Source organism: Bos grunniens, chromosome 21, assembly GCF_055505025.1.
Source record: "Bos grunniens cultivar Pamir isolate PY7600 chromosome 21, Bosgru_T2T1.0, whole genome shotgun sequence".
NCBI lineage: Eukaryota > Metazoa > Chordata > Mammalia > Artiodactyla > Bovidae > Bos > Bos grunniens.
In genome coordinates, this window is record NC_141185.1 from 39,717,101 (window position 1) to 39,736,640 (window position 19,540).

The window sequence follows — 19,540 nt, forward strand, 5'->3', positions numbered from 1 at the left end:
CGCGTCGCGGTCGCGCGGAAGCTGGCGTCGGAGGAGCCGTGGGGCAGTGCAGCCGGACAGTGAGGCGGTGAGTCGGTCCGCAGAGCCGTTGGGGGTGGCACTCGTCGGTGCCGATAACGGTCCAGCCTGGAGGGCGGGTGAGCGAGAGTGGGCCCGAGGCTACCTCTAGGAGGGTTTGCTCAGGAATGCCCCACGCCGCAGGGCCTGAGGGTGGTGGCTTCCGTGACTCCATTTACTCTGGCTGACTCTCGGGGTGTGGGGCCTGAGGGGAGAGGGGAGGTGGCCTCATCTTGCATCCTGTGGATGTTTTGTGAAGCCCTCGAGGTTAGGGCTGGTCTCAGTGTCGATAGACAGAACTGTCTTAACCCAAGTCTTCCAGTGGTAGGCCACTCTGTCTTTTTCGGTAGCGAGCTGGACAGGTACAGGCACAGGCTGAGTTATCTTTACTTCAAGTACCATGTAGTATTGCGGGTTACTGCCTCCCTGAGTACTTTAATAGGGGCATGTGTAGTGTTCTTTGGAAACATTGAGGAAGCAATGAATTCTGCCTGGGAAATGAGAGGAGAGTTCTCTAAAGAAGGAAGGTGACAAAAGAGGCTTTTGGCGTCCTCTTAACGCTGAAATTATTGTAGGACAAGAAACTGATGTAAAAGGTAGTGTGAAAGTGAAAGTCGCTCAGTCGTGTCCGACTCTGCGACCCCATGGCCTATACAGTCCATGGAATTCTTCAGGCCAGAATACTGGAGTGGGTAGCCTTTCCCTTCTCCAGGGGATCTTCCCAACCCAGGGATCGAACCCAGGTCTCCCGAATTACAGGCGGATTCTTTACCAGCTGAGCCACAAGATACTGTAACCTATACTATAAGCTTGTATCCGCCTTCTCCTGTCAAACTAACCTTGGGGGAGGTCCCTTAACCTCTCTTGAAGTCTCAATTTCCTTATGAGGAAAGTAGAGATTATAATAAGAATATCTATTAAATGAGATGAGAGGGTTCAATGAGCTAACCTACATGTAATATGTAAAACGGTACATCATGGTACCCTGACTCATGGTACATCATCAAACATACATTCATTGATAGAAGCATACCTTTATTTGAGGAGCCTGGCTTCTTGGAATTTGACATCTTGCAAACCTTCCTACTCTTGTTTCTCCTTGTTGCAGGGAATTGTTTCTGTTGCAGGGATGTGAGGCAGGATTTGGAAGGGCAGAGGGTTGGTGCCCAAGAGAGTTTGAATACTGTTTACTCCAGCGAAACTGGCTTGACCTCCTGCCTGTCTTTCCTACCCTTGCCAAGACACTGTTCTTGGGTCACAAATGAATTAAGCACTACCGCCTTGACTGAGATCTTCACAGGCAAAGGTTATTTAGAAATTGTTTGTTTTTTCTGTTATCCTTGGAAAACCTTCACAGTAGTCTTTTTGACTTTGCAAATTTAAAGCAAGTAACCTGGACATGGAAGCTTTAGATGTATGGTGTCCTCTGTCCATGGATAGAATTGAGGGGGCCATGAACTTGGATGAGAAGAAAAATTGCATCCTTATGTTCTCAAACTTCTAACTGAAATTTAGCATTTCCTTCAATTATAAATGTAGTCAGCAAACCAAGTATTAACAGGGTGACTTTGTCACCAATAGAAATCACACATATTTTCGTATCTTAGGATATTGTATAAGTTCATCATAACTTTGAAATTATGGTAGTTGTTAGATTTGCTGCTAAATCTTGTTATATAATGTGTAAATAAAGAATTACATATACTATCACAAAAACTAATTTTTGTATTTGGTAAAATTTTATTTCTGTATACAGTTGATCCTTACTATTCTCATGCTCTGTATTTCCAAATTCATCTACATTCTAAAATTTATTTGTAGCCCCAAAGCATCATTTGCAGCACTTTGTGATCTTGGACGTGTGCGAGGTGGTGAAAATTTTGAGTCAACTGATGCGCATTCTTAGCTGCAGTCGAACAAGGAAGCACTCTGCTTTCTTGTTTCAGTTATCATGCTGTAAACAAGTGTCTTTTTTTTTCAGTCTATTAGTGTTACAGTTTTTTGTATTTTTGTGGTTTTATTGGTGACTTCACTGTTTAAAATAGCCCTCCAAGCACAGTAGTAAAGCTCTCTTAGTCCAAGAAGTCCAAGAAGACTGTGATGTGTCTTATGGAGAAAACACATCTGTGGATAAACTTCATATAGGCATGAATTACGTCGCTGTTAGCCATGAGTTCAATATTAATGAATCGCCAATGTGAAATAAGGTGTCTTTAAACAGAAACATGCAGAAAATAAAGTTACTTACTGATCAGTTTCCCCAAATTTACCAGAGTCTTGCAGGAACCTAATATAGTGTCTCCCCCAGAAGCAGTGGGTCAGTGTTCACTAACTCAGTATTCAGTGACTTTATGGAACTTAACTCCCTGGAATAACGAGAATGGACTATACTTGGTTTCCTTTCTAATCCTATGTATTGTGTGTATTTTAAAACATCCTGACAAGGGGTTTATAGGCTTTACAGAGCTACCTGGGGTGTGTGTGTGTGGGGGGGTGGGCACGGAGGATTCTATAGCACACACACAAAAGTTAAGAAGCCTTATTATCGCTTTGGGGAGACATGTAGTCTCCCTCTAGCTCACACCCTCATTTACACTCCTGCTGGCTCTTATATGTGTTTTTGGCTGCAATCCCTGCATGGACCATAAGAACTTTGCTCCCCCATATTTGCTTGTTGAGTTTTTAATAAAATAATATTTTAAATTAAAAGATCCTGTGGTTTTATCTCTTGGAAAAGCAGCAAGGAGGGAGACTGGATCCTCTCTGTAGTCAACTTGAGAAGAAAATATGAGAGGTGGTAGGTATTAGTTGAGAAAGAACACTGTGCCACCTGGTAGGGCTTGTGAACAGGGACCCTGGGATCAATCTGTAGAAAAGTGTCAGGTCAACTCTGGCCAAGAGTTGCCTTACAGTCTTGATCCAGGGGAAGCTTCTATAGCCCTCTATCCTGATGGCCACCTCTTACTGAAGCCCTGGTGTTGTTTCCACAGAGCTGTCTGGCCTTTAGCCCTTCATCCTTGGTTAAGGAGATGACCAACCAGGTAAGGCCTAGGGAGAGGGAGAGTACCAGTTGGTCTCTTTGGGGGTTCGAGCCCAATACATTGTCTGGGTTTGTAGTCAGAAAACTAGCATCTGATTCCTGCTCTGCTTCTGAAAAGGAGGGTATCCTGGGCACCTAATCACCAGAGGGTTAGGTGGCATTAGTAAAATGCACAACACTGAGAGAAGGGTAATTTTATTTCAGTCTGTACCACAGTTTACAAAGGGATTGAGGAAGCTTAAAAGAATTTGTACACAAAAACAAGAAAGGAAAATTAGGGAGAAACATGTCTTTGTAATAAAATTAGGGACAGAGTTAACAGGTTATTATGCAGGCTGTGTGGTTTTATACAACTACAAAAATTAAGCTGCAAACTGGACTCTGAGCTTCCTGGTGATCAGAGCAGGAAAAAGCACATAATTTATGACTCTTTTTTGGTGGGTGGAAGTAGTTAGAAGAGACTCTAGCTTCTTTAAGAAGTAATTGTTTTCTTTAAGAGACTATAGTTTCTTTAAGAACTAACATTACAAACCTTGCATGAGCTCACAGGAGGTCAGGCCGCAGCAAGGGAGGTACCTAACTCTGGTGTTTATATCTGCTGGGGCACAAGGTGGTGAATTGGGGGGTGTTTTAGGGAAAGGATGGGACACATCTGAAATCTGACCATTGGTTTAATGTGTCTTCTGTTCTTTTTTAGTACAGTATTCTCTTCAAACAAGAGCAAGGTAAGCAGCTTGCCAGTTCAAGCAAATTCACCTGTGAAAAGCTGTTGCCCCTGGCTTAAGGTTTTTGTCACACTGACCAGACATGCAGTTCCAGCCGTACTCACTTTACATAAGAATTGGCAGGGGCAGCTGAAAACAAATACGCTTCAGAACGAACAACCAACAACAAAAAAAACCAACCACTAACTTAAAGAGCAAGAGGCAAATGATAGACTGCAGAACTCTGGGCTGAGGAAAATTTTTTCCACTTGAGGAAGGTGTGACTGAGCTTCCCGGCTATCAAAGTGAAAGAAGGAAACTCTGAGTCTCAGGACTATGTTAATACCAGCTCACCTGGGGAGGTAAACTTGAGCCTGGCCATGAACACAGAGGTTCTCTTGGGAGCCTTTATTCAGGCTCCTCCACTTAAAACAAGTGTAGCGAGTCTCACAGAGGGCCTTTGACCCTCAATAATAGAGGAGGATTGAATAGGTGAATTTGTCAAGACCACTGAGTATATGGGTGGGCTAGGGGCTGTGCGGCTGTGGCAGTGGTGGGGATGGGAGAAGGAGGGAGGTCAGAGTCTGGAAAGGTAGCTGGCCAGTGACAGTGGACTTCATACCTGGAAAGGAGGGTGTGCAGGGACTATTCACGTGTGTCTCATTTCTTCACCACAGCCTAGATAAGTTATGTAAAGCCTGGAGAAATTTGTGGAATGCCTAATAAAACTCTTCCACTTTAAGTAGTGACATTTAGGTAGTCTGAAGTTTAAACCCAAAGCATTCTTTCAAGTTAGCGAGCGTAGGTATGTAGCAGCTAGTCAGCTCGTCAGTCAGCTACCTTGTATGCACCTAATGCCATCCAATGGCAAGCTGGCAGACTTGGGTCAGGTGGGGATTGTAATGGAAGCCAAGATGCTATATGTAACTCACAGCTGTTTAAGTTGAATGTCCTTGTATTCATGTCTTGGAAAGGTGTCCCTGAAGAATTGCTGCCAGGTGTGAAGAAAGCCTTCTTGTTCACTTGTTACATTTGTATTCGTATACCAGGTCTGCAGACCCACCAGTATGGCCCGCCAGATATATAGCTTACAGACTTAGAATTTAAAGTGGACTTTAGTTAGTAGGGAGTTTAGGTTTCTAGGTTAGAATACCAGCTCTGCCTCTTCGTAGCTTTTGACTTTGAGTGAGCTACCAGGCTTCTCTAAGCCTCTGATTTTTATCTGTAGCTGCTGCTGCTGCTGTTAAGTCGCTTCAGTCGTGTCCAACTCTGTGTGACCCCATAGACGGCAGCCCGCCAGGCTCCCACCGTCCCTGAGTGGGTTGCCGTTTCCTTCTCCAATGCATGAAAGTGAAAAGTGAAAGGGAAGTCGCTCAGTCGTGTCCGACTCTGTGCATTTTCGGACCTGTACTGTTTACAGTTGACCTGCCTACTGGTTTCCAAAGATCTCTTAGGAAATTACTCTTAACAAGTTGATCTCTTTTGGGGGGTGGGTTTCACTTGAGCCAAGTGAGAGCCATTCCAATCTAATGCATGTCAGACAGCATACTAAAGTAGAAAGGACCCTGGACTACTCCAGTACTGCTCCCCAACCTGGTAAACCTGTGATTTGGGGCAAGCGACTTCTTCAGAACCTCTGGTATTCTTATCTGCCTCCACTGTTCTCATAAAAGCTGTGTGGGAAAGCCATCTGCAAAACAGTAAAGCAGACACAGGTGGATATTACCTCAAAAATCTCAGAATTGGTGTAAAAATCTCAGTATTTCTGCTTTATCTTAGCACATTCAGTTTAGAAGTTGCATGAAGACTTTATATGAATGACTTTCTGTTCCAGCCCATGATGATGCCATCTGGTCAGTTGCCTGGGGGTCAAACAAGAAAGAAAACTCTGAGACAGTGGTCACGGGATCCCTGGATGACCTGGTGAAGGTCTGGAAATGGTGAGTGCTCTTTCCTCTACAATACAGCCTTGGAAGTTGGGGTTTTTCTTCTGGGCTCCCAAGTTAAAATCAGAAAAGTATTGACTATTATCTACGCAAGAAAGCAATGGCGATATGGTGGTATAAAAAGGCAGACTCTTTTTCTCACTTGTTTTCCTGTTATTCACCATTAAGGCCTTACAGTTGAAAGAAAAAAATGCTATGGTTAAAAGTTGGCCGCATTTGGTGTTCTGTGGCTCTTCATTTCCTCTCTTGATTCTGCATTTCACAGACCTCTGATAATGCATAGTTACAGGAGCCCAGAATTTCAGATGCCAGGTACCATGTGTTGTGTGTGAAGAAATCCATTTCTCTGTCCCCCATTGAAGGCGTGATGAGAAGCTGGACCTACAGTGGAGTCTGGAGGGCCATCAGCTGGGTGTGGTGTCTGTGGACATCAGCCACACCCTGCCCATTGCTGCATCCAGTTCTCTTGATGCTCATATTCGTCTCTGGGACTTGGAAAACGGCAAACAGATAAAGTCTATAGATGCAGGACCTGGTAAGAGTTTTACTCTTAGAGAGGATACTAGAGGTTTACAATCCCTTTTTGATATCTTTAGGGAGAGATGTATTTTAGTGTTTAGAAGTTTTTGGATTTGAGATTGGTAGTATGGGTGTATGAACTGCATGTTCTGTAATACCTTCAGTGGGACTTGGACAGCACTCTAATCAAATACTAGTATCTCAGCAACTAAACATGAGTATTTATACTAGGAGATAAAGATAAGCTATAAATAGCCTTGTATCAGTTCTAGTTTTATTGCCAAGTGAATTTGGGTACTAAAATTATTTCTAAAAACTCATAGATTTTATCACCCTTGAGTTTCAAATTGCTGACTTGGGATTGTGGACCTGTGTTTGAATGGTCCACAGGTTCTCTGTTTGCCATATTCTGAATTGATCTACTCGTCACCTTATAGAGGTCTAGAATGTAAAGCACTGTGTCCTCCTAGATCTGTGTCATGGTAATCTCAACTAATTATGATTAAAGTGCCTATTTCTAGTTTATGCTTGATACATGAAACTTCTAAAGAAACAAATAGATTTTTTTAAAGTTCTGTAGGACAGCATAGTCTTGTCCATTAGCCTTAATAAACATCTGAAGTAATGGGAATTAATAATTTCAATGGGACAAGCAACATGACATTTCAGATTCCTTGTGGCCCTATATTTACTTGTATATGAGCATATAGCTTTCATGAGCAGAGCCTGTTCTGCCAGAATGGGTGATGACTGGAAGGAGTACAGAGAGCCTGGTACCTCTCTGGCACACCCCTCCATGGAGTGATTACAGAACTGCTCAGTGCTTTACTTAACATAATTCCCTGGATTGGAGCCCCAGCATATTTGCTTCCCACCAGTTATGTTCAGTAGCATTCTATAGGTTGTACTTATTTTGGAAAGAATGATGTTCCCAGGGTTTTAAGGACTCTGTGTTGTCTGAAAACTGAGTTCATTTCCCCTCAGTGCCAGTATTTGACATCTCTGAGTCTTAACTGTTGGAGCTTTTTAAGGAAGACATATGTTGTTGTTGTTCAGTTGCTCGGTCATGTCTGACTCTTTGTGACCTCATGGACTAGCATGCCGGGCTTCCGTGTCCTTCACTATCTCCCGGAGTTTGCTCAGACTCATGTCCATTGAATACATATGTCCAGTTCCTATTTTGGATCCACTGAATCAGTTTTGGGGTGTGTGGGCCAGGATATGTATTTGAAAAAATTCACCCAAGCATTCTGACTCCCCATATAATTGTTTTTGCATGTGTCCTTGCCCTATTGTTATCTTTTACGAAGGACCTGGGTCCCCAAACTAGTGCACAAAGTCTGTTAAGCTGAGACGAGGAGGAAGAGGTGGATCTATTGCTGCCTCTTCATCTTGGGCACCTAAGCCCTCCCATGACGCTAAGGACACTGTGTGGCTTTGTAGCCCCGGGCACACCACAGTTGAAGAAATGAGTGCTGGATTGGTTCTAAGGAAAAGGATGAAGTCTGTACCCAGCTTGCCTTTCCTGACAAATAATATCTTAAGCTACATGTTGGTTCCAGTTGTGGCAAGTGATCATTGAAAGATTACTGTTAGGAAAGAAAAAAGATACTGAGATGAATATAAGATTGGATTTATTTTCTTTTTTGGATAGGAATCTTCATAAAACTATACCAGACCATTAAACAACAGTTATTTGAGTAAATAATAAAATCAAGCATTGCTGCTGACAACGAAGGAGCAGCTCAGTTGAATTCACTTAAAGGTAAAACTAGTAAGTCTAGGTCTAATGAATTTAGGCAAATGGACATTTACATTATACCAGCCTTGAAAATATGCCTGGAGAATGTGAGAGGAGGAACAAAGTAGGAGGAAAGAGAAAGATCTCAGATCCTGAAGAAGAAAGGGAAGAAGTAGAAGAAAGGGAAGATGACGGGGAAGATCTTTCATCTGACGCCTCACCCAGGCTGTGGCTGCAGCAAACTGATGTTGAAGATGTCGAAGAAGAAAGTGCAAGCATAGGGGCCTCTCAACATCAGGTGGTTCAGGATGTCCCAGTGTAAAGAAGAGTTACTCTCTTCACTGATGAGGTGGAACTTAGTGATTAAAATAAATATTATGCAAATGTTAAAGTAAATTTTAGAGTGCAAGGTTAAATTGAGGAATAAAAATTCCTTCAATTTCGAGGAAAAGGACATTCACCACTAAAAGTTTTGTATTATCAAACAGCTAATAAGGGAAATGTAAAAGTAATTCAAAGTGATTTTACTAAACTTCAAGGAATCATAATCCGATTTTCTAATAACCATTATTCCTGTAAACTATTATAATAGGAATAAGAGAATATAATCCTGTTGGAATAAATGGTATAGTCATTAGATAGATACTAAAAAGCAGCCTTGTGAGAGATTGATTATAATAAAAGCTTTTTTAGATCTTCTTGGTTGGTTGAGTACTTTTGAAGTTAATTTCCTTTTTGAAGCAAGTATTTCTTAAGTGATAGAGGTAAATTAATTACTACTTTGAGTATGTGTATTAAGATTTGCAAGAGATTTTTATTTTAAAACTCACTCTGGTATATGGTACTGACCCATCTGTCCTGGGAGCCCCTATCTGCCATGAGTCAGGTTCAGGGAGACCTCTCTTCTGTGGGCTGAGAAGGGCTTGACCTCTTTGAGCCCTGCCCTAAGAGTAAGGAGAGTGAGTGACTGGGGAAGGAGCCTTTCCTCTCCCTTTGATCTTACAAGCACTGGGCAGGTACAGGAAGGGCAGGACTTAGGGAACGTTCCCGTATAAGACTGGCCTTGGGCAAAGGGACCTCGACCAGCGCTGGACAACTGGACTGTTCCTTGCTCTCTAGGCTCTGACCCCAGAGGCTCCTAAAGCTCTTTGAGGTTGCCCATGAAGAGTTTCCCACATAACTGAAAAGAGAAATGCTGAAATATCTTCAGTGGTCCAGATGGAAGTATAAAGCACATGTGCTTACCCAGGCTGCCCAGGAGTCTGGAGACCTTTACACAGAAGCACTGTAATACAGAAATAGCATCTGAATAGAACCTTTCAAATCAGGTTGTGTGATGTAACTTAAAAACCAGTTGATTAAAAAACAACAACAATGCCTCTTCCCAGGCCTTATTCTCTGGCTAATTTGTGATAAATACTTTGTCATATTATAGTTTTATATAAGAATATTTCTGGTACCTCTTCATTTATTTGCAGCTTATTGAGATAGACATTCACCTCTATAATTACACTCTGAAATCAACCCATTATACAGTTTTAACAAGTTTTAGTAAATTTCCACAGTTGTGTAGCCATCACTCCAATTCAGTTTTAGAACACTTCCATGTCCCCCAGATGTTCCCTCATGCCCATTTATAGTTAACCTGTGCTCCCACCCTCAGCCTCAGACAACCACTGATCAGCTTTCTGTCTCTATAGTTTTGCCATTTTGAAAGATTTCACATTAAGTGAAATTGTATTGTCTTACATATCTTTAGCATAATGTTTTTGAGGTTTATCTATCTTGTAGTATGTATCAGTAGCCTGTTCCTTTTTATTGTTTAGTAGTAAGGATTCGGTTATAGGGCTATTCCACATTTTGTTCATTCATTCATCAATTGATGGATATTTGGATTCTCTCCAGTTTTTGAGTATTCTTAATAATGCTGCTGTGAGCATCCAGGTTCAGTTCTGTTCATGAAGATGTGTTTCCATTTCTCTAGAAGTGGAATTGCTAGGTATTATGGTGTGTGTTTTCACTTCTTCAAAGTAGCTATACCATTTTATTATATTCCCACCAGTGTATGAGGATTTTGGTTTCACTACACCCTTGCTTTTTTTTTTTTTTTTTTTTTGCATTTCTTTTTCTTGGGGGTGGTCTTGATTCCTGTCTCCTGTACAGTGTCATGAACCTCCATCCATAGTTCATCAGGCACTCTGTCTATCAGATCTAGTCCCTTAAATCTATTTCTCACTTCCACTGTATAGTCATAAGGGATTTGATTTAGGTCATAACCTGAATGGTCTAGTGGTTTTCTCCACTTTCTTCAATTTCAGTCTGAATTTGGTAATAAGGAGTTCATGATGCAAGCAACAGTCAGCTTCCAGTCTTGTTTTTGCTGACTCTATAGAGCTTATCCATCTTTGGCTGCAAAGAATATAATCAGTCTGATTTCACTGTTGACCATCTGGTGATGTCCATGTGTAGAGTCTTCTCTTGTGTTGTTGCAAGAGGGTGTTTGCTATGACCAGTGCGTTCTCTTGGAAGAAGTCTATTAGCCTTTGCCCTGCTTCATTCTGTACTCCAAGGCCAAATTTGCCTGTTACTCCAGGTGTTTCTTGACTTCCTACTTTTGCATCCCAGTCCCCTATAATGAAAAGGACATCTTTTGGGGGTGTTAGTTCTAGGAGGTCTTGTAGGTCTTCATAGAACTGTTCAACTTCAGCTTCTTCGGCGTTACTGGTCAGGGCATAGACTTGAATTACCGTGATAGTGAATGGTTTGCCTTGGAAACGAACAGAGATCATTCTGTCATTTTTGAGATTGCATCCAAGTACTGCATTTCAGACTCTTTTGTTGACCATGATGGCTACTCCATTTCTCCTAAGGGATTCCTGCCCAGAGTAGTAGATATAATGGTCATCTGAGTTCAATTCACCCATTCCAGCCCATCTTAGTTCACTGATTCCTAGAATGTCGATGTTCACTCTTGTCATCTCCTGTTTGACCACTTCCAATTTGCCTTGATTCATGGACCTAAAATTCCAGGTTCCTATGCAATATTGCTCTTTACAACATTGAATCTTGCTTCTATCACCAGTCCCATTCACAACTGGGTGTTGTCTTGTTTGGCTCCATCCCTTCATTCTTTCTGGAGTTATTTCTCCACTGATCTCCAGTAGCATATTGGGCACCTACTGACCTGGGGAGTTCATCTTTCAGTGTCCTATCTTTCTGTCTTTTCATACTGTTCATGGGGTTCTCAAGGCAAGAATACTGAAGTGGTTTGCCATTCCCTTCTCCAGTGGACCACATTCTTTCAGACCACTCCACCATGACCCATCCATCTTGGGTGGCCCCATACGACGTGGTTTAGTTTCACTGAGTTAGACAAGGCTGTGGTCCATGTGATCAGATTGGCTAGTTGTCCGTGACTGTAGTTTCAGTCTGTCTGCCCCCTGATCCTCTCTCTCAGTGCCTACCGTCTTAGCTGGGTTTCTCTTACCTTGGACGCGGGGTCTCTCTTCACGGCTGCTCTAGAAAGCTCAGCCGCTGCTCCTTACCTTGGATGCGGGGTAGCTTGAGCTGAAATCAAGATTTCCAGGAGAAATATCAATAACCTCAGATATGTAGATGACACCACCCTTATGGCAGAAAGTGAAGAAGAACTAAAGAGCCTCTTGATGAAAGTGAAAGAGGAGAGTGAAAAAGTTGGCTTAAAGCTCAACATCAGAAAACTAAGATCGTGGCATCCGGTCCCATCACTTCATGGCAGATAGATGGGGAAACAGTGGCTGACTTTATTTTTCTGGGCTCCACAATCACTGCAGGTGGTGATTGCAGCAATGAAATTAAAAGACGCTTACTCCTTGGAAGAAAAGTTATGACCAACCTAGACAGCATACTCAAAACCAGAGACGTCACTTTGCCAACAAAGGTCCATCTAGTCAAGGCTGTGATTTTTCCAGTGGTCATGTATGGATGTGAGAGTTGGACTATAAAGAAAGCTGAGCGCCAAAGAATTGATGCTTTTGAACTGTGGTGTTGGAGAAGACTCTTGAGAGTCCCTTGGACTGCAAGGAAATCCAACCAGTCCATCCTAAAGGAAATCAGTTCTGAGTGTTCATTGGAGGGACTGATGTTGAGGCTGAAACTCTAATACTTTGGCCGCCTGATGCGAAGAGCTGACTCGTTGGAAAAGACCCTGATGCTGGGAAAGATTGAGGGCAGGAGAAGGGGACGACAGAGGATGAGATGGTTGGATGGCATCATCGACTCGATGGACATGGGTTTGGGTGGACTCCGGGAGTTGGTGATGGACAGGGAGGCCTGGCGTGCTGCGGTACATGGAGTCGCAAAGAGTCAGACACGACTGAGTGACTGAACTGAACTGACACCCTTGCTAACATTTTGTATTGTTCTGTCTGTCTACATTTTTAGTGAAAAGTTAAGAAACCCTTACATTAAATTGGTATAGAATTAATATCTTTACAACATATTAATGTTGGGCATATTAATGTTGGGCTTCTGACTGAAGCACCTGAGCAGTGCAACTCAGTGACTTAACAGCCGTTAAAGATGACATAGTTCATGGAAACCTGTATGAGGAGATAGGAGACAGTGATTCTCCAGCTTAACAAGGGTCGCTGAATTTCAGGCCATGCTATGCCCATATTAATACAGTTGATATCTTTACAATGTCCTGTTATGAATCAGGACACTATTCCTCCAATTTTAAAACATGTATCTTTTGGTAAAGCTTTAAAGTTTTTAAAATTAAGGTCAGATCTTTTCTCACTATAGTTTTTCCTTTTTTTCTGTTCAGTGGATGCCTGGACTTTGGCCTTTTCTCCTGATTCTCAGTATCTGGCCACAGGAACTCACGTGGGAAAAGTGAACATTTTTGGTGTGGAAAGTGGGAAAAAGGAGTATTCTTTGGACACAAGAGGAAAATTCATTCTTAGTATTGCATATGTAAGGAAATATTGCTTTGTTTCTATCTGATTCTTTCAGTTTCCTCTTCTAGCCTGTTGTATTCCTTGATAAACATTCTGCATTGGTCTCACTAGGAAGCTGCTGGCTTTGTTTGCCAGTCAGCCAGTTAGACCTGGAACCAGCAGATTACTTGTGTTTGAGGGGGGATGGCTTAACAACATGGAGTTTCAAATGATTTTCGTATGTTCTCTACAGAGTCCTGATGGGAAATACCTGGCCAGTGGAGCCATAGACGGAATCATCAATATTTTTGATATTGCAACCGGGAAACTTCTGCATACGCTGGAAGGTGTGGTTCATCATTTTGTGCAAACTGGATTATCAGATCACAAAGGAAGACTTACTCTTTCATTAAAATGCTACTAAATGGCAAATGAGCCTTAGATTTGCAAAACGTCAGTCAGTTGGAAATCTGAAATGCCTCTAAGGTTCACTTTTGTCACTGTGCTGCTGCTGCTGCTAAGTCGCTTCAGTCACGTCCGACTCTGTGGGACCCCGTAGATGGCAGCCCACCAGGCTCCCCCGTCCCTGGGATTCTCCAGGCAAGAACACTGGAGTGGGTTGCCATTTCCTTCTCCAGTGCATGAAAGTGAAAAGTGAAAGTGAAGTCGCTCAGTCGTGTCCGACTCCTAGCGACCCCATGGACCACAGCCCACCAGGCTCCTCTGTCCATGGGATTTTCCAGGCAAGAGTACTGGAGTGGGGTGCCATTGCCTTCTCCATTTGTCACTGTAGTTATAACCTAGACATATTAGTTTTTGTACCAGTGTTTTAAATGCTTATTTTGGTGAACAGGCTTACTTTTTATTTATGTGTTAATATATCCTAGCTACATGAGTGTCATATTTCTGTTATGTTTGACTCTAAAGAACTTTGTGATAGGAAAATAGCCCCTTTTTGTCGATAGTTTGAAGGTAAATGAAAGTTCTGTGCCTACTCTGCACTGGCGACCTCTGGGCAGGGGGATGGGATACTAGGACAGGGGAAGGGCTGGAGGGAGGCCTCTTCAGTGCATCGTTTACCCTACAAGAAGGATTTGGTAGGGAACTAGCATCCTGTTTGTTCAACATGCAAATCAGAAACAGTGCATATTTCCATTTTTGGCCATATCTGTAGGGGCAGAGGAGTTTTGTCTAAGCAATGTATCCTGAGGTCCAGTTGGTCAGGGAAGGGATCTGAGGAGTAATGACTCCCAGGAGGAGGAGCCTGTGTTTTGTGCATGTTTCTAGAGCATTAGGAAGAAGGGTCCAGTCTGTAGCTCGCGTCTGACTGAAGCACTGAGCAGTGCAACTCAGTGACTTAACAGCCATTAAAGATGACATAGTTCGTGGAAACCTGTATGAGGAGATAGGAGACAGTGATTCTCCAGCTTAACAAGGGTCTTTGTGAATTTCAGGCCATGCTATGCCCATTCGCTCCTTGACTTTTTCCCCGGATTCACAGCTCCTTGTCACTGCTTCAGATGATGGCTACATCAAGATCTATGATGTGTAAGTTACCTGTTGGGTTTCAACACTTCTCTCTTAATGTCAATGCCTGTTTGTCTCTTATCACTAGGAGGAGCCCTAGCAACTGAGCTGCTCCCTCTTTATGTCTAGGAAAGACATGTGTTCAGGTCCTGTCCCTGCTTTGAGCTTAGGATGTTACAGAGGAAGACGTGCGTGGGTTACCAACTAGAATCAGCTACTTGCTACTTCTTTTCCAGCATCCTGTCTCTTGTGGGGCATGCTGGTTTTAAATTTTTTTAGACAGGTGAGTAGTGTACAGATGAACAGATGGAGCCATGGGCTGTAGCTAGCTTGAAGTAATGATGAAAAAATTAGAACATTTGTTTTCTGAGGGTGTGACGTTCTAGAAGGCATTCTTCTGCCCTAGTTAGGGAGTTGTCTGTTTATAAGCCAGCTTATAGCAGGTCTAGATAAGGGAGCTTTTTTGTTGGTGGTTTTTGACTGCAGGTATAAAGGTGAGTTAGTTAATCTTCAGTTGACAGCTCACTTTCATTGTAAGCCTATGCACGGGCCCTTTCTCTTTTTCTTTTCTCCTTTATTTCTTAGTCCCCACCCTGTTCCCCACTGAGGTCTCCCCTATAAGGTGTTTGATGTGTGTCCCTGATTCTTTGACTCAGTACTGCAGTGTGCCTGGCTTCTGGCTTCCGAATGTGGCATTCTGATCCACTGGGTGCATCCCTTACCCTTCTCTGTGCCCCAGCGATGGGTGCCACACCATGACCATCCACGTGCATGTTACTTTGTGGGCCTATGAGAGTTTTGCAGGAGTTTAAACTTGGGAGATTTTGGACAACAGAAAGTTGTCAAATAGACATGGAATTAGAACTGCAGTTTCTGGAGTTACAGCTGAATGAGCTGTTAGGGTCCAAGAGAAAATGCCTGTCTCAAGTTGTGCTTGCTTGTCAACAGCAGGGCCAGTATAAATACTAGCAGTTTCTTAAGTGTTCAGCTCTCTTTAATAAGGCTTTCACTGTTACAGTTTCATCATCTTCCCAACTACTGGTGAGGTAGCACAGGTTAAGGTCCCAGTCATATTGCCGACGAGGAACCCAAGCTGAGGTGGTGGTTTGGCCAAGGTGCTGATACTGAATGAACACCTGGGACTTTTACCTTCTCATGGTCCCCCAGCTTTCTACTGAGGCCACCTCTCCTCTTAACTGGGGTCTGCTCTACTCCACTGGCTTCAGGGGTGAAACTGCTGACCTTAGTCAGGTCTTAGGATTGTTCTCCTGCCATAGGTGATTTGATTTCACTTTTTTAAAAAGTGAAAATGACTATAGTCATTAGACCTGTCTTACTCTTGGTTAAGTTAAAAATGGTCTGTCCAAGTCACACCTGTTGTAAAAGAATACATTTTGATACCTTCCTTAGACACAGGCACTGGCTCCACATGGAAAGGACGCTAGGTGGGCAGGGCTCAGAACCTGCAGCTACTCTGAGATGGCTCTTTGCCTGCTGGTTCTGTTTCCTCACCTTAGGAATTGGCTTGCTGAGCCTTCTTTATTTTGAACCGCTAAACTCTGCTTGTTTAGGATCCTATTTTTGGCTCTTGTAGGCTCTGACATATTTGGGGTTAATGCTATTGAAGATTTTGTTTCTTCAGTATGTGATGCTACTTTAGTGAAAAGAGAATGTCTATGTTAATACTGTCATTTCAAGGATAGCAGATTTGGTCCAATTAAATGGACACGGTACACCTTCCGTTTCAGTGATTATATTCCAAAAGTTAATGTCTCCATTTTATTTGAAACTTTCCCATTTCAGACAACATGCCAACTTGGCTGGCACATTGAGTGGCCACGCATCCTGGGTGCTGAATGTTGCATTTTGTCCTGATGACACACACTTTGTTTCCAGGTACTTATGACTCTTATCAGTTCCTAAAATGTTAGGAAGATGAAGATGGTCCTCTTGTATGAATTGCCTTAAAATTTGAAGATGGTGTGACTCTTTTCTCATTCAGGTAGCCTTTGTTTCCTGCAGTGTTTTTTAAATTGTCAGTTAATTGTTCTTAGCTGGAACAAAGATGGATGCTTTTGAGCAACTCAGTTCTTATTTCTTCCTTATAAATCTAGGCCTCTACCTACAGTAGGTAGGTATCCCTTATAAGGATACCTGTGTTCCAATAGTAACTATAGATATGAACATCTGTAAAATGTTATGCTTCGAGACCCCAATGTTGTTTAGGCCCAGGATGGCCAAGACAGTTGAAAAACAGGAGGTGCATGGCTTAATAGCACTGCACAGAGGCTTATAGAAGACTCTGAGAGCCTTTATTTTGAAGCTTTAACCAGTTTCCCTCCCATCCAGAGGGAGCCTCTCATCTGAGACTCCTGACAAGGATATTTAATATGAGGGCCAAGCAGATCAGAAGTTTGGGGAAATAGCTGCTCTGTGAGTGGGGAATGCCAGCCAGTTGTGTGAACATTCTTGACCACCTTTTGGGGACCAGGTCAGCCGCTTGTACACACACACGCACCAAGGGGGCCTCTAGGTAGGTTGAGTCAAGGAGTGTGGAATTTTTGGTCAGATTCTTTCCAACTTCACACCGGTCTGAAAAGTTTTCTGATACTGATGTTTCCTTTTTTAAAATAGTTCATCTGACAAAAGTGTTAAAGTTTGGGATGTTGGAACAAGGACTTGTGTTCACACCTTCTTTGATCACCAGGATCAGGTATGGCATAATTAACATTTAAATTCCTTTGTCTTTGGATTGCTAGCGTTGTCTGACTGCTATGCCAGAACTCACTCATTTTCCTAACCTCCCTGCTGAGGTTGTCAAGATTGGATGACCCTCAGAGCTGAGCTGCTCTGATTGCTTGGATGTCCATCCAGCCCGTGTTCCAGTGGACACTCTGGGGTGCAGAGGCTGGGGATGTGTTGTCAGCCTGGAAACCCGCAAGGCATGATACGTACCCATGATATGGGTAGACCGGAAAACTTGCGCTAGCTGCACAGCCTTTGAATGACTTCTTCGAAACATGTTGCAGCAATGCCTAGGGCATGCCTGGGCCTTTTTCTGGGTACAGCTGGGCCATGGCTGTCTCGGGAAGGACCTGCTTCCTCAGGAGTTTCGATTCCATCCCACAGCCGTCACTTTCTCTTCTGGAGCTGCCCAAAGAAGTGATGTGGTTTTTTTTTTTTTTTCCTTTGAATATATTTGAAGCCAGAAATTCTTAACAGGTTGTTTGACTTTAAAGATATTGGTAAATTTTATTTCAGCCTTTAAATTAGGAAAAAGAGGCTCTCTTCTCACAGGAGTCTTCCGGTGAGATGAATGTGAAATGTTAAGGCATTCTAGGGCAGGGCTTCTGAGTCTTTAATGTACCCTGGGGATCTGGTAACAATACAGATTCAGTAGGTCTGGCCTGCGCCTAAGTTTCTGTCCCAAGTTTCAGGTGAGACTAGCACTGCTAGTTCCAACCACTTTTGAATAGCAAAGGTCTTGGGGAAGCAGTATAAAAAATAAAATACCCATGGCAGTATAAAGTCATCTTTTATTAAGTATGTATTTTGTATGTTCTTAGGATGGTCTCATAGAATCTCTTTGGAATGCATTTTAAAGTTAACAAATGTTCATGCTTTTTTACACTTAATCTTAACATTGTTGCCAATGAAGTTGAGAGGATTTAATCTTGACATTTCCCTCCTGGATTTAAACATTGTACTCGGGAAGGAAGTCCTGGCTGGCTATGTTGCTTTCTGTGAGTGTCAGTGTGTGGTGCGGTCCTCAGAGGAAGACATTTGGAATGGATATAAAGCCATCACCTGGCCCGCTCACAGCGCTGAAGTGAGGGCTAGAACACCCACCTCAGGGATAGAGTGACAGGCTTGACCTGATGAAACTCCTACCACATCAGTTCTGCCTGGGAAGGAGGTGTGAATGTGTTAATTCAACATGTAGCAAATGAAATCAATGACTTGCAACACCAGGTTGTCTAGCTCCTGGGGACAGGCAGGTTTCATAGGCCTCTAATAAGAGAGTGAGAATTACTGAGGTAGGTTGTGGGCACAAGGAGGTGGACGAGGAGCACAGTTTGTAATTATCCCTGTAGGCAGTGACCTCAGGGCAGCTGTGGGGCCTTTTCCTTCCTGGAGACCTGGGAACCCGTGCTGGTCCCTCGTGGGTTCCATCTTCACAACATTAGGTCACTTCCTCGATTGTGAATCTTTGAAAGGTTTGTGAATACCTTGATTTATGTTTAGAAATGAATTATCTGGAGTTGGGAAGTGAGTGTGATGATAATTAAACAGTAGTAATAGAAGCTGCCTGATTAAAGGAAAAGCCCCATTCTTACTGTTGAGAAAGCATGAAAACACCCTCATCCTATTGTTTTTCTGGATTCAGTATAATGAGAGTAGGGTAAGGGTATTTGTTCCTAAAGAATAAAGGTGTTAGTAGAACTTTTTCTCTTTTTATTTACAGGTCTGGGGAGTAAAATACAATGGAAATGGCTCAAAAATTGTGTCTGTTGGAGATGACCAGGAAATTCACATCTATGATTGTCCCATTTAAACATCAACATTTTCCAGGCTAATGCTACAGAGAGAACGTATAGATTGATTATGACATTCCTTACCTTTCTAGCTTGTTAATATAGCATTTATTAAAAAGTTTATCAAAAACAAATTTTGTAGATACATATAAATCTTTTCATGTTTTATTGGAAATGCCATTCATAGTTTAACATAAAGTGTTCTTAATACAAACACTCATGTTCTTCAACAAGCTTCTTTCTCATTTGCCCTGTTACTAATAGAGCAGTAAGAGGAGTTGTCATCATTCTGTGACAGTGAGTACTGCCTCAGGAAAGAGGACATCCAGGCATGTACTAAACTCCCCAGGATAGAAATTTAGGCTCACCCTTCCAGGGGATGAGCCGTGCAGAGGCTGTGATAGGAGGCTAATCTATTTTAGAATGTGATCCTGAAAGAAACAGGTTATTTGACTGGGTGGGAACATTCTTTAGTCCTGTCTGAGCATTCTTCTATTTGGTAGATTAAAAATGCCCCGTGCCACACTCTTTTTCACCCTGTTAATTTTAGAG

The 19,540-nt window shown here is 42.7% G+C and overlaps 1 protein-coding gene across 2 annotated transcripts; it reads left to right on the forward strand.

Moving 5' to 3' along the window:
• Positions 1 to 23: 23 nt before the first annotated feature.
• SKIC8 (SKI8 subunit of superkiller complex) lies at positions 24 to 19,122 on the forward strand. Of its 2 annotated transcripts, none has more exons than XM_086364030.1 (11): positions 24 to 137; positions 3,048 to 3,098; positions 3,795 to 3,822; positions 5,636 to 5,741; positions 6,110 to 6,282; positions 12,815 to 12,963; positions 13,180 to 13,273; positions 14,381 to 14,474; positions 16,257 to 16,349; positions 17,088 to 17,166; positions 18,919 to 19,122. In XM_086364030.1, the coding sequence occupies exons 2-11, from the start codon at positions 3,087 to 3,089 to the stop codon at positions 19,006 to 19,008; spliced, it is 918 nt and encodes a 305-aa protein (XP_086220156.1). In that variant the 5' UTR covers positions 24 to 137; positions 3,048 to 3,086; the 3' UTR covers positions 19,009 to 19,122. The 2 variants fall into 2 exon arrangements, with proteins under 2 accessions (XP_086220156.1, XP_086220155.1); XM_086364029.1 differs by having other exon boundaries at positions 24 to 67.
• The last annotated feature ends 418 nt before the right edge of the window (positions 19,123 to 19,540 follow it).